The 13,946-nt window shown below is 39.9% G+C and overlaps 1 protein-coding gene across 1 annotated transcript in view; it reads left to right on the forward strand.

Annotated features, from left to right (window-relative positions):
- Positions 1 to 13,946, forward strand: part of LOC139732601 (galanin receptor type 2-like) — a 102,134-nt gene that overhangs the window by 40,270 nt on the left and 47,918 nt on the right. Inside the window, exon 2 of the mRNA XM_071643458.1 lies at positions 7,796 to 7,873. Within this exon, the coding sequence (XP_071499559.1) occupies positions 7,796 to 7,873 (78 nt within the window). The remainder of the gene's footprint in view (positions 1 to 7,795; positions 7,874 to 13,946) is intronic.

A 13,946-nucleotide genomic window follows, 5' to 3' on the forward strand; every position in this document is an offset into this window, starting at 1 on the left:
TCAAAATGCATGGAAAAAAAAGTTGCACTTTAGGCCATTGGGAGCATATTGTATACATTTCCTATGTAAGTTATCAAATGATCTATTTAAATTGTGTAATTCTCAGGAATTTTTTCAAGTACAATGAGCTTCCCTATTAAACAGATGGTATGCATACTTTTTGAACAATAGGCCTTCTCAATATGAAATATTGGTAGAAGCCATGTGATTTGTAATTCCAATTTAGGTTGATCACATTAATGTGCCTGTGGGCATTTTGCATCATGCCCTCAAGTTGAAGATCAGTTTGCTGAGGGAAATAGCATCGAGCGTATGGAGTGGCCTGCAAGATCCCCTGACTGTAATCCAGTAGAGAATCTTTGGGATATCATTGAGTGGAAAGCGAGCAAGAAGTTTAAAGATGACACTTCACTGCAAGAATTTCAGCACATCTTGCATAGAGCGTGATTATGGGCCAACATTGAGCAGCGCCAAGTACAAAATTTAGTTAACAGTATGAGGAGGGGATGGCGGCTGGTCATTGCGGGTGGTGGACATATCAATTATCAAATACTTCACTATATGCTCATGAAAAGAAAGAAATGGAGAAATATGCAATAACCCATGCTTAAATGTTCAGAATCATGAGTGATTGTTTGATTATTTGTGTAAAAGTCATTGCAAATCACTAAAGTGCAACTTTTGTTTCCATGCATTTTGACACAAAATGCATTTTTTCACCCCAATAATGATATCTGGTGGCAATGATTTGCCACTCATGTTATGAATAATAAAATTTTTTATCCATTTCCGTTTAAATTATGAAAATCGGTTCAATACTTTTTGAGATATATCCACAAATGCTAGGGGGGAACTTACTTTTTTTGCTGAGTGTATATATATATATATATATATATATATATATATATATATATATAATGATCGAAATATAGTAATTGTTGTAGGTCGGGGTCAAATGTTCAAAGTTAACGAGTGAATGGCCGAAGATTGCAGTTAAACGCTCAGAGCGGTGACGCATATCGCATATTGTATTCCGAAGTCGCATTATTTTTGGATACCTGATACAATAATTGGATTCCTTTTATTTCGCTTCCTCACAGCTGTTAAATGCTTTAATGACGGCTTTAATGAACAGCAAGTCCCCAACGCTCCGGTATTAAAGTGGCTAGGGTGGCAGCTTCTTTCTTCTTTTCGTGTCCGGTTGTTTTGTTGTTTTTTTTTTTGCCGGCGGCGTATCACGTGACAAGATTCACGTGACAGCATGCGGAATGCACACGAAGCGTTCTGCTCCACCACCCTGCACGAAAAACCCTACGGTCACTTGACGGTTATCCACCTCTCCTCCACACACTCCCGTAATTTTAGTCCCATGACGCCAACTCGAGTTGTACTGTTGTAGACGAGATAATTAGGTCGAGGAGCGTGTGGAGACCAGCAAGTATTTTACGAGGATGCCGAATTTAGATGGCGTAATTGATTCGTCTCAATAGACCTCCAGTCACCAATGGAAAAAATAGTGTGATATTCTCAAACTCCGTAATCAAAGGAAAATAAAATACCCCTCGGACGGCAAGGAGCAACTCCTGCCGAGGAAGACCCAGCCATGTGGAGAGATAATGTAAATATGTTTTCAACTCCCATACGCGAGAAAGTATGATTTTTTTTTTCACATTGAAGAGCTAAAGAAAGAGAAAAATGGGACGACATTTACGTCAGCACGCGTCCATCAATAGTAAACAAGTCGTTACGAATATAACTGTTTATCCACGTTACTGTAACTACAATGGCACATCGCATTTTTTAATAGCTTCAATACGATCCCTCGTTTGATAAAAATAGACATAGATTAAAGCTTGCTGTCACCTCGCTCGGTAGATTGATTTATTGTTATTGTGTTTTATCCTTGGCTGTGGGTTTTCTGCGCGACAAGACTCGCATGACAGGCGGACATTACATTCACTTTCAAGATTATTGGATGAATAAATATAATACACTTTTAACTTTTTAAGTATTAAGCAGTAAAAGGACACTAATCAAAAAGGAAAAACAAGATTGTGGCTTTTTTTGGCTCCGCACAAGGTTGAAAAATATTTTCGGTAGTAGTCACCGCATGTCATATAGAACAAAACAACACGACTGCTTGTATTCTTACGATTCTACAAGAGGACAAAAACAAACAAATACTAGTACCCAGTCCAAACTCACATATACACACCCACACCCACGCGCACACACACACACACACATGTATGTATATAAACATGTGTGTGTGTGTGTGTGTGTGTTCATATAGAATTCTAGCGTTGTTAGACAATATATACCTCACAAAGCTACGTGCTTCGCGCATTATCAATTGATCAACAATAATGAAAATTATGACATGACTACTGACAAATAGATGATTAAAACCACTACGAATATTGAGTTGTACTATAGCCTGAGAAAAATTGTTAACCATGTTCACCGAATGTGTTTTTATGAAAATATTTTGAAAAAATGCCTAATGAATTAACTATTTGAAATAATCGCAAAAAGGTCTAATATGTCAACTATTTGGAGTCATCACTTCTTCTTATGTTACTTTGCCTTCTCGCTTTTTCGCTTTTATCTCATAATCTGCACAGTTCCAAAAAACTCTTCTTTTACAACATCAAAAAGTATAACAAAATCCACTACACGAGGAGATTGCACATTTTTTTTTTTTTTTTTTTTTTGCTTGCGAAGCCCCCAAACTACGGAATAATTTGCAATTAGCAATCAGGAAATTCCGAACTGTAGCATTCCAATTGGGACTTAAAATACACCTGTTCAATGAACTGGTGATTATTGTTCAGCTTATCTGGATCTCTTGCAGCGCAGAAAATACATAGGTTGTGTGCTTTAATACGAATCGATACAAGAATTGTTATTATTTAGCCAAAAGTACTATCGCTTAGGGCTATGTCCCAAACAGGTGCTGCTCGTGAAGTACAGCGCTACTAAATAGTTCACTTTGCATTAACCCTTCGTGGGCTTTTGTTTTGGGGGGACACTGTGACTCAGACCCCGTTTACAGTGCGGGCCCGGGCCGAGCCGAGGCCGAGCCCGGCCTCAATTGCGGGACCGAGCCCCGTAATTCTGTCCGTTTACAGTGCCGGGCTCGTCCCGGGCTTTTAATTCAAACCTTTCAATATTTTGTCGTAGTGGCGCTCTGCTTGTAAACAAACGCAATTTGGTATAGTCTGGTTTCCAGACCCTTTGCCAACTGGACTCCGCGGCGACGAAGTCGTCGTTCGGCAAAGGTCTTTGCCGAAGGAAAAATCCTTTGCAGGACAAAACCACCTTAAACTATGCTAGTTTTCGACGTTGAGGGCGTTAATATCCTGAATAGCGAAATAGTTCGGGCAGAGGGTCTGGAAGCCAGACTAAATTTGGTACCGCATTTGGCCCAGTTTGCGTTTACAGTGAGAAAAGGCCGGGCTCCAGAGCGTGGCCAAATGCGCGGCCGATTTTGGCCCCGCATTTGGCCTTTTGCGCGTTTACAGTTGAGACCCCGTTTACAGTGAGTGAAAAGGCCGGGCTTGGCCGAGGCCGAGCCCGGCCTTCATTTCACTGTAAACGCGCAAAATTTTAAGGTGGTTTTGTCCTGCAAAGGATTTTTCCTTCGGCAAAGGCTTTTGCCGAACGGGACTTTGTCGCCACGGAATCCAGTTGGCAAAGGGTCTGGAAACCAGACTATACTTAATTGCGTTTGTTTCAGTGCCGTTTTGTTAAAAAGCAGATCGCCACTACAACAAAATATTGAAAGGTTTGAATTAAAAGCCCGGGCCGAGCCCACCGAACTAAACGGACAGAATTGCTGGGCTCGGCCGCGGCTTGGCCCAGCCCCGCACTGTAAACGGGGTCTAGGTGGACACGACTCCCGACTCCCCAATCGGAGGACCCGAGTTCCATTCACGACCAGTGCTTATGTCCTTGAACAAGAATTTTTTCATGTCCCTCTCGACCCAGGTGTATAAATGCGTATCTGGCAATGCTAGGGTGATAATAATGGCAGAGCAATGACAACACTGAAGAGGCTGTCCTGGATGAAGAAGACCTTATGATGATGAGGAGGACGATGATGATGATGACGAAGATGATGATGATAATGATGATGATGATTATTATTATTTCCATTATTATTATTATTGTTGTTATTATTATCATTATTATTATTATTATTATTATTATCATTTTCTTCTTAAGAGCCGAGAGTCACTGAAAATCTTAAAGCGTAACACTGTGTGCACTGTCTAAAGTCTTTGACACAGGAGTAAAAGACTTAAATACTGTCAGGGCTGAACCCAATGTAGGGAAGTCATGACGTAGGGTCGCGGCATGATGTGACCATCCTGAAAGCTGTGCGCTAAAAGAAGAAATTTATAGGAAATAATATCATATAAATTGACTGTTTTCCATCATTCAATGTTATTTTGATTAATTTCTGACATAAATCATGCAATAAAGTTGTCTCTGCTTTGAATGTAAGAATCTTCATTTTTACCAAATTTGAGCACTGGAAAAAGTTCGATGCGGCTACGAAAAGTGCCAAATCTGCGACGTCACTAAATGTGTATGCAGCCCAGTGGGATTTACGTATCTATAGGCAAACTGTGTGCACTTTTCAGGAAATTGGTGTGTAATTTGTTGTCAATCTAGAATAAATCGTCCGCCAAAGCTATATATTCACGTCGTGAAATTGTTTGTTTGTTTGTTTGTTTGTGTTCATTGGAATCATTTTTTACACCCATAAATTTACGGAAAAACAAAGTTTTAAAAGCACAAAACCTATCGTCAGCTCAAGATTCACGATTGCCGTGATCAGCTGTTCCTTCGTATAGCCACAATTTGCTGTTATTATTGACACAACAAATCGATCATTGTGGGGGAATTGCGTACAGCTGAGGTAATCTTACATACTCATGAAGGATGATAACTATTAAAGTCAAAGAGCTGTAATTGATTGGAAATGATTTTTACACCCATAAATTTACGGAAATACGACGTTTGAAAAGCACAAAACCTACCGTAATCAGCTCAAGATTCGCGATTGCCGTGATCAGGTGTACGCACAACAGTACCAGCAGAATCGGCAGTGAAGAGGTATTCCTTGATGCCGTGATTTCAGCTTGATTCTTCTTCGAAATGGCATGATGAAGGTTTGTTAGATAAATGTGACCTTTCTTTTTCTCTTGGGTGTTGGTTTAAATTCTAATTTCTACCTCAGCTTGCTAAAAAAAACAGTCTAACAAAGCGGAAACTGCATCATTTCCGTGCTGAGCAGCAGTCACGATACACGTGTTGCATGCAAGCATGCACCGCTGCTGCAGCGATCCCCATAGTATAACACGTAGGTTGCTTGTAAACAAGGGGGTCCTCGGCGCAGTTGACCAATCGTGAACACGTATTTCTATCACGTGTCTTGGTAAGCAATAAGGCTGTTTACGCGTCTGGGAGACGATTTACATAAACTTACGCATGTTTCAGACGAATTTATGAATGAAAGTGAGTAGCATGACATCATGCCATGACCATATTTGGAATAAGCAGATATAGAGTTTTCTGTAGGTACCAAATGTGTCAGGGTTCAACGCAGAATATCTAAGACACGATCGCCAAAAGAACAGTCATTTTCGCCGTAAGCGAAGGCGATTTGGTCTTTAGACGTAAGATTTTGGCAAACTTTTGAGATTGACATCCCACTTTTCTCTTCAAAATTCCACATTTTGTAGGTTGTATTTCGAAATGTTGTTGATATCAATCAGAAACTAGAAAATTTCCCATACAACGTGATACCAAAATGTCAATTTGGTCCCTGAGGTAGATCATTTTTTGACCTTTTTCGGGCTGTAGCGCAAAATCACATTTGCCGAGAAGTTTCGGGTTTTGCCAGAGCGGGTCTCATATAGCCGTACGGCAAATCAGCTCATACACATTTTGGTGACGTCGCTCAAATCCGATGTTTCTCGTGGCGAACGGAGCTACGTGGTCATGGAAATTGGTGTTTTTTCAATCTCAAAAACAGTTTGGGGGTAAAGTTACATCGTCTAAAAGATACCCAGTTTTGTTAACTAGCTTCTAAGCTTTCCGTAGATATCAAACTTGTCATATTTCTAGACTCTCTATAAATTTCTGCTTAAAGTGCGTGGCGTGAGCGGAGTGTGTGACAACCATCAATCTACAAACGAAAAAAAAAAGAGGATTTCATGCTATAGAAAGAGATAGATAGATAGATAGATAGATAGGTAATTGTAGTTATAGATAGATTGGTAGATAGAAAGATAGATAAATAGATTAGTAGATAAATAAATAGATGGATAGATAGATCATTGTAGATATAGATAGATAGACAAATTGATAGATGGATAAACAGATAGATTGGTAGATAAAGATATATAGATGGATAGATGGATAGATAGATAGGAGGATAGATACATAATTATATCGCGTTAACATTCTCGACCCTTGGGACAACTTCATGCAATTCCAACTTTCCAACTTGTTGTGATAAAAGTAAAACGAAGAACTGCACTAGATCGCTCACCTACAAGCAAGATGGTGTTAAGGAGTTTCGAAGCTCCTTAACACCATCTTGCTTGTATCTAGAAGCTTGTATTTCCAAGGAAAAGAGTGGATGGAAGGCGGAGGGAGAAAAAGCTGGAGAAGAAGAAGAAAAAAAAAGCGGGTCATGACGAAAGGGTAACAACCGGAGCTCCGCAGAGCATTGTCGTAACGCCGTTGCTCCATCATCATAAATTCGACACTGTATTGTGGGGTTTCGAATTGCGCACAGGGAATTAAGTCAGGGAGAGTGTCTACTTAGACAAGCCGGGATAAGTTCGCTTTGCGAGTCAGAATCTGGAATATCTGTTATTTTGACTGTTCGACTCATTGTTTGCGGGAACCGGGGTGAAATTTGAACCAATCAGAAGACATGAGAAGATCGAGTGGGATTGTAGATATGCTAGTTAATAGCGAGAATGGGAAGTCACTATTCTGAGTTTTTTTTTTTCATTCACACACACAAAAAAAGCAAATCACTGGACATATTTGTGACGCATTTTTTCTATTTAGACAAATTAAGGCAGATCTGTGATAACATTCAACAGACCTCACGCCTTGTAATAATCAATGTCATTTTCTCTGCATGTACAATTCACACAAGCGCCAACAATCAGAGGAAAAAAAAAATCAAAACATATTTTTCCGAGTCAGCCAAACCCATTATTGAAATCACATCTCTGTGTTGCGGCTTTTTTTTAAATTTCATATCGCAAGGAGAAGAACCACGAAGTCTCCCTTAGGCTGTGAGGATATCGAAAAGAGGAAAATTGAAATTGCGATAGCTCGTCTCCCTCCTCCACGACTTTAAGAAAACGGCATTTTGGAGAGTGTGACTGTGTAAATGTCGCGATGACATCCTCCCGCGCTATGCACGCATCAAAGTGTCATCTTAAATGTGTCCGTGAGTCTTTTTTGTCGTGTCAGCGTCTATTCTGAATTGCATATCTTTTTCCATGTATGTTGTTTGTCACTCCTTTCATTTCTTCTCAACCCCTCAGCCATTTTTTTTTTATCTGCTTCTATCTCGCGACTGTCGTGTATAAAAAGCGCCTTCGCGATTTATCCAGCCGAGACATGAATTCTTCATCAGAACAGGATGTTACGTACATATTGTTGTAATACGTTTTTCATGTTTCATGAGCCACTGCTCAAGCACCTAAATTGAGTGGCTGATATTGCCTTTTTGTATCTTTAATGTGACGGTTGACAGTTCTACCGTGCGAAATCTCATCTCCATCACGGTCTACGTGGCGGCTGAAGCCGTCAGCGAGCACAAGACCGTCACAGGGTGAAAGCTAGATAAGCTCACGCGTCAACCGTATATTTTAAGAATGAAGTTACGCGAATGAGATTCACATGTATCTCGCCGTCAAATTTACGATAACCCTTCTTCGTAACAAGTACCGCCAGCGGTGTAATGAGTAACGACGTGGCGGATGATCTTTGAAACATTGAATCACTTTTCATCATGGCACAAAGAAGAAATGAACACATTACTTCAAACGCACAGACTGAATGTCGCATCAATTATTAATCGAAAACAAAAGTTTCAAAACTTCTGTCTTGTTATCTCGTTTGCGCTGACAGTCATGTAGTTTTGCCATCCGTAATAATGTGACCAGTGTCAGGACATGTGACTCGGCACATGTTTATGCAAGAACCAATGTTTGACGGCATTTAAACCTTCGATGCTAATCATGGTCGTAATGTTTGTCACGGGTTAGAGAAAGCGATGGCCCGGCGACTGTTAAATATATTATAGGCTCTGACTTGCGTGTAGACAGTTGATAGTCACGTTTCACATCCTTTCGTTCTGCATTGATCATTCTTGTCCACATGAACTGCCTCGACTGCGTATCATGTTCATAAACGCACAGAGTTGGGCATTGCTGACTTGGAAGAGAGTATACTACGTAATTTCTTCTGTATAAGATATCATTAGGTCCTCAGTACAATTAGTAGCTTTGTGAAAGAAGAAATGCCATATTCAAATCGAAATAATTGGTGCACATCTTTCGTCATCTTTTCGGTTTGTGACTGATGTTTTGTTGTGTTTTCAAAACTATATCTAAGATTCTTGTTTGCATGTTGTTTTGAGTGGAAAAGTGTCGTTTGTAGAGGGTTATTTTTTGTTATAATCGATGATTTATTTCAGCGATTAAAAAGCTCAAAGTGAATGGGCAGACCACAGTCACTTGAAGACCCTTAGATATCAGGAAGGTCTGTGCGGAACACTCGAGAACAATGTTGAACAAAGTAAGTTGCAGCTCCCAAAATATGGACGGTGATGCAAAATAAAAGCGTCCAGATTAAAGAAAGAAAGAAATACAGCTGACACTGATTAAAAGCAACCCGGCAAGGATATTGAGAAGGACAAAGAAAAGCAAAACACAACCCGTGATTCACTTTCGCTTCCCACAATACCAAGGGAAATCCAAGTACGACCAAATTTGCCACACTGGTGTTGGAGCTCAAAATAAACAGCGAGAGCTGGTGTTGAGCTTTTCCTAACCCGAATGCCAGTGGCACCAATCACAGCCAAAACCTCTGTTCCTGAAAGAGAAATTTTATTTTGTTTTGTTTCGTTTCGTTTTACCTTGCTGTATCGCCCTTCACTACAAGGAGTCAAGGTCGTCCGAGGAAATTGTCGGTAGCTGCGATGGGTAATTTACTCTGTTGCAGAAATTCGCCTTCTAGACAATCAGGACCTGCCACCAGGAGAAGGAGCAGATTTCGTGTTGCCGCGTAACCTTTGACCGGACTGGGCTGATAGACCTGTAGGCCAAAAACAATCAAAACAATATAAAACGAAACAAGACAAAACAAAGCCGTGGCGTCCAAATTCTCGTGTATCAGACAGAAAGATATCTCATTTGACACACAAGGCTAATCATATTGGAGACTTTGTCCCTTCAACAAAAACGATAAATCAATACTTCAGCATAATACGCGGGGAAAGAATCAAATGACATCGATCATCATTTTCACCCGTGTTCCCTCTATATCTTAAGCGCATGGATGTTGTTTTAAGAGCTTACTGGACGCATTTCGTCTGCTAACATTGTAGAATAGCTCTTTGGGAAGTCAAACGTCAACTCCTTCCAATGAAATAAAATCAGACAGTTATCTCAGAGGGATTGCCGATTTCACTTAGTTTTCTCCTTTATGTTTTTACTTATTGTTTATGGCTGGATCGACTTTCCCCAATATTAGCGCAGTTAGCATTTATCAATACTCGCTCTTTTCCCTCTTGCCTGCTTTAGGACAAAGTAAAGACATATCTTCCATGGCCACTTTGACAGATCGGGACTGTTTCTGGGTTGTTTTGTTTTGTTTTATTTTACTTTAATTCGCTTGTTGCAATATTGGTTTTTAGCATCCTCGTTGTTGCTGTTGATTTTTTTTTCCTCAAACGGATAGACTCTTTATGCGCGGATAATTTCGTTAGATTTTAAAACAATTTGATTAGTAAGAAAACCACGTAAAAATTGAATAATCTAGTCACCTTATTTACATATTTTCAAATAACTTTAAACAATAACAGAATTCTAGGGTTTTTAATTTAAAAGATACCATTGTATCGTCTTACTTGCTTGATCTAAGATATTCCAAATATTCCACTCAAAGTGTGCACCAGATTATTGAGCTGCGATTCTGAAAATGCAAAATCTCCCACGTGAGGGAGTTTTTATTTTAAACAATAACGGAATTTAGCGTTGTTTAATGAAAAAAAAACACCATTCTATCGTTTTCAGTGCTTGATTCAAAATATTCCACTCAAATTGTGCACCACATTATTGAGTTGTGATTCTCAAAAAAGCAAAAGCTCCCGCGTGAGATAGGAGAATGCTCCCTCCCCCTCCCCCTCCCCCCCCCCCCCCCCCCTCCGCTTCATTCCCCTGTTCTGTATTGTCATCAAGACGGATTGTGTCAATCACGAACCAGTGGTCCTGATGACTACTAGAATGTCTGTGAATGTGTAAATGCTGATAGAATTTTGTCTTAAGACGGAACACAAGTCCATGAGGATCGTCTCACAAACCCATTATACACTCATGATCTCATGATCAATCCAGTGTGCATGATAATATTTGTAGAGATCCCTATATACGACCTCTTATATAGCCATTTCACACTTATTGTCCGGCAAAAAGATCTGTTACTTTCGAAGGGTACTCAGCTGTCTCGCAAACCCATTATGCACTTATGATCCCATAACCAATCCAGTGTACATGATTATGTTTTTGTAGAGCTCCCTAAATACGACCCTCTTGTAGCCATTTCACACCTGTCCGGCAATGTGATAATAAAATATTTTACTTTCGAAGCGTACGCAGCTGAGATGGCGTCTTACTGAAGAGGGAGAGTTGGGGTGCAGGGGAGGGGTGAAAATTATATGCGGGGGCACAGGGGTGCGGGGGAGCTGGTCTCACGACTGACGCATTCTCCGTCTCATTTACCTACCATACCACTCTAATGTGACCGCTTAAAACTGCCCGACAAAGATCACTCCATTAAAGCCACCTCGAAAAAAAAATCGAAAGAGGAAAATAATTTGTCGGGTAGAATTATTCGAAGGGATTAACTGGTTGTAAGGTTTTCATTCCCTGGGGGAAAACAGAGTAAATTACATCAATTAGTTTATATACGAAACTTTCTAAGGTACAACTACAGCCTCAAATCCAACAGTACTGGATCCCATGGCAGACCAGCTACAAGTGCAGCTGCATATGGGCTATCCAGTCATCTCCTGAGATGGAAGATGGAACAAACAAACAAAACAACACAACACAAGACAACAACGCCTACACGTCATCGGGGCTTTCGTCTGACAGACTGTGCGAATGAGAAGTGAACAAAGTTTGGATTATGACAAACCTTCAAGTGCAGAAGAATTTTAAAATCGTAACTGGCCGCAGCACATTTGGAGATCGGGACGCAAGAGAAAATCTGGCTGGCTGTATGTGATGAGAATCGTAACTCTGACTTTGCGAGTTACGTCTTTTGTTTTGATGTCCCTTTCGTTTCTCTGTGGGCTCTTGTGTCTGCTCAGATTTAAGAAAATGTAGGCCCTACCTCTCGTGCATACACCTTGCAACAACTAGGGTACACATACAATGCGAGGGCCCCTATGAATGAATAGTGCCACCGTCAATAAGGTTACCTTGGTTAGATGAAATCCACATGATTGTAGCTATCATAATCGATCCATTGCTATAAGCTGCAAAGAGCAAAGTGGATTTTTTTTCTCGAAATGACAAGTGTGACGTGATATGCGTGAAATTGTGAATGTAGAGGGCGTGCTTGCATTTCAATTGCTAGGGTGCGATAGTAATCTATCGATTATCTCTCGATGGTAGCGATTAGCAGACCAATCCTGCAATGGTGCATAGAGCTGCAGTTATAATCTTAGTCATTACGCCGATCATTTTTCCGCGTGCCGAATAACGATGTCTGTCATCTCGTATCTCTCGGGACGTGATGGCCATAAAACGTGATTTGTTTGCGACACCTGACGTTGGCGAATGAAAATAAGTAAGGAATTCATAAAGGAATGCGCAGAGATAAGATTTTTTTTTTTTTTTTTGAGATCTAACCTTTTGAGCATTTGCTTGTATCCACGCAACGCGGTTTAGTGCCAAGGGACCGTTCGGATTATGCCAAGTGCGTTTACTGCGGCATCCGTTGTACGGTACTTATGTTAAAGGGATGGTAGAGTTTCTGCTGAGATGGGGCTTGAGGTTTCGAACGTCTTTTGATATTTTTTTAACATAATGAGATTCCTCTTTGGAAATATGAAAGAACGTATAATTCTAAGAGGAATTCAATTTTTTTTTGATAAAAATTGAGTGATCCTAATGATAGGTGGGATTCATCTTTTATTAGGATGATTTTGTTTTACTTAATTTTTTTTTTGTATCTCAGCCATTTCAAAACAGATTTTCATCAAATAAACTTTGAATGTCTCTTATGTGATATACTTTTTAACATTCCATAGAGTGGTTTCTTGCAAAACTTGAAAAAAGGTAAAAGCTAAATTCTCACCTCAACCAATACTATACCCATCACTTTAAGACATGAGGTTTTCGTGAGACAGGGTATGGGTCTTGTTGGCGTCACGTGACTGGGCAGATTGATGCTACAGTTGTGTTCTGTGGACACGTCGTTAGGCATGGTCCCCGCAAGAAATGGATACTCTGGCATTATTGTGGAGACAACACCAAGAGGCGGTATTCTCTCGGGCGAAAACACCAACATCTGGAACATTATAGGAGCACCTAACGCTACACATCAAACACTTTTTTTTTCCTCCTGAAGCACGGCGTGGACTGGTAATGAATGTGTCAGGAGCGATGCACATTGCGATTAACACTCAGAATTTCGAAGATAGGATATGCCCCAAAATGTGTCAATAATAGTGATGACGACGACGATGATGATGATAATGATGATAATAGAGATAATAATAATAATAATGATAATAATAATAATAAAGACAAGAACAAGAACAACAATAATGATAATAGTAGTATGTATAGTAATAATAATAATAATAATGATAATAACAATGATAATGATAATGATAATAATGATAAAAATAAATTAATTTGACGTGGGAAGATAACACTATTTGGATAGAATCGGAAGACCATTATACGACTGTAATGAAATGTCGATTTTCACAAACGGTTTCATGGCTGCATTTACCGGTATATAAAGCTGAGAGCTCTCCTAGTCGAGGGCACAGTGTTAAGATACAAGCCAGTTAGGAGATATTTCAAATGCTCGTGGGTACGATTGACCTTTCTTTTTTTTTTCTCAGTTGGTTGAGCACTTTTCCCGTTTTCAAAGCGACAAAATACATAAACTTGCCCAACGTAACAATTTATTTATTGAATGCATCAGTCATGTTCAAGCAAAGAATGAACTTGCGCAGACCAGGTGGCCAGTGTGGTCCATCAATAATAACACTTGGAAAAGTTTCCGTTTCATTATTTCGCGTTTAATCCATCAAGTAAAGTTTTCTAATATCGACATTGCCAAATCCCACTTTTGCTGTCAGCTGGACGTGCTGGCAAGCACCGTTTAAGGATTACTCGAATAATCATTGCATCACGGGTGATTTTCTCAGTGAACTGAAAAAAACAACAACATCATGTCCTGTTGATTCAAATGACATTTTCTGCTCATGCGCAAAGCGGAACCCCGAACTGGCTTATTGGCGTAGCTTTGAATAATGCTTATTGTACTGTCATTATGTAAATGACCACGGGGGGAGAATAACTTCTTGGTGGCAGCTGCTTTTATCTATATCATTTCACTTAAGTCCAATGTTTCTTTGTCTGCTTTACTGAAAAGAA

The sequence above is a fragment of the Diadema antillarum genome, unplaced genomic scaffold (assembly GCF_040938485.1).
Source record: "Diadema antillarum isolate AM-2024a unplaced genomic scaffold, OU_Dant_1.0 seq00000439_RagTag, whole genome shotgun sequence".
Classification (NCBI taxonomy): Eukaryota; Metazoa; Echinodermata; class Echinoidea; order Diadematoida; family Diadematidae; genus Diadema; species Diadema antillarum.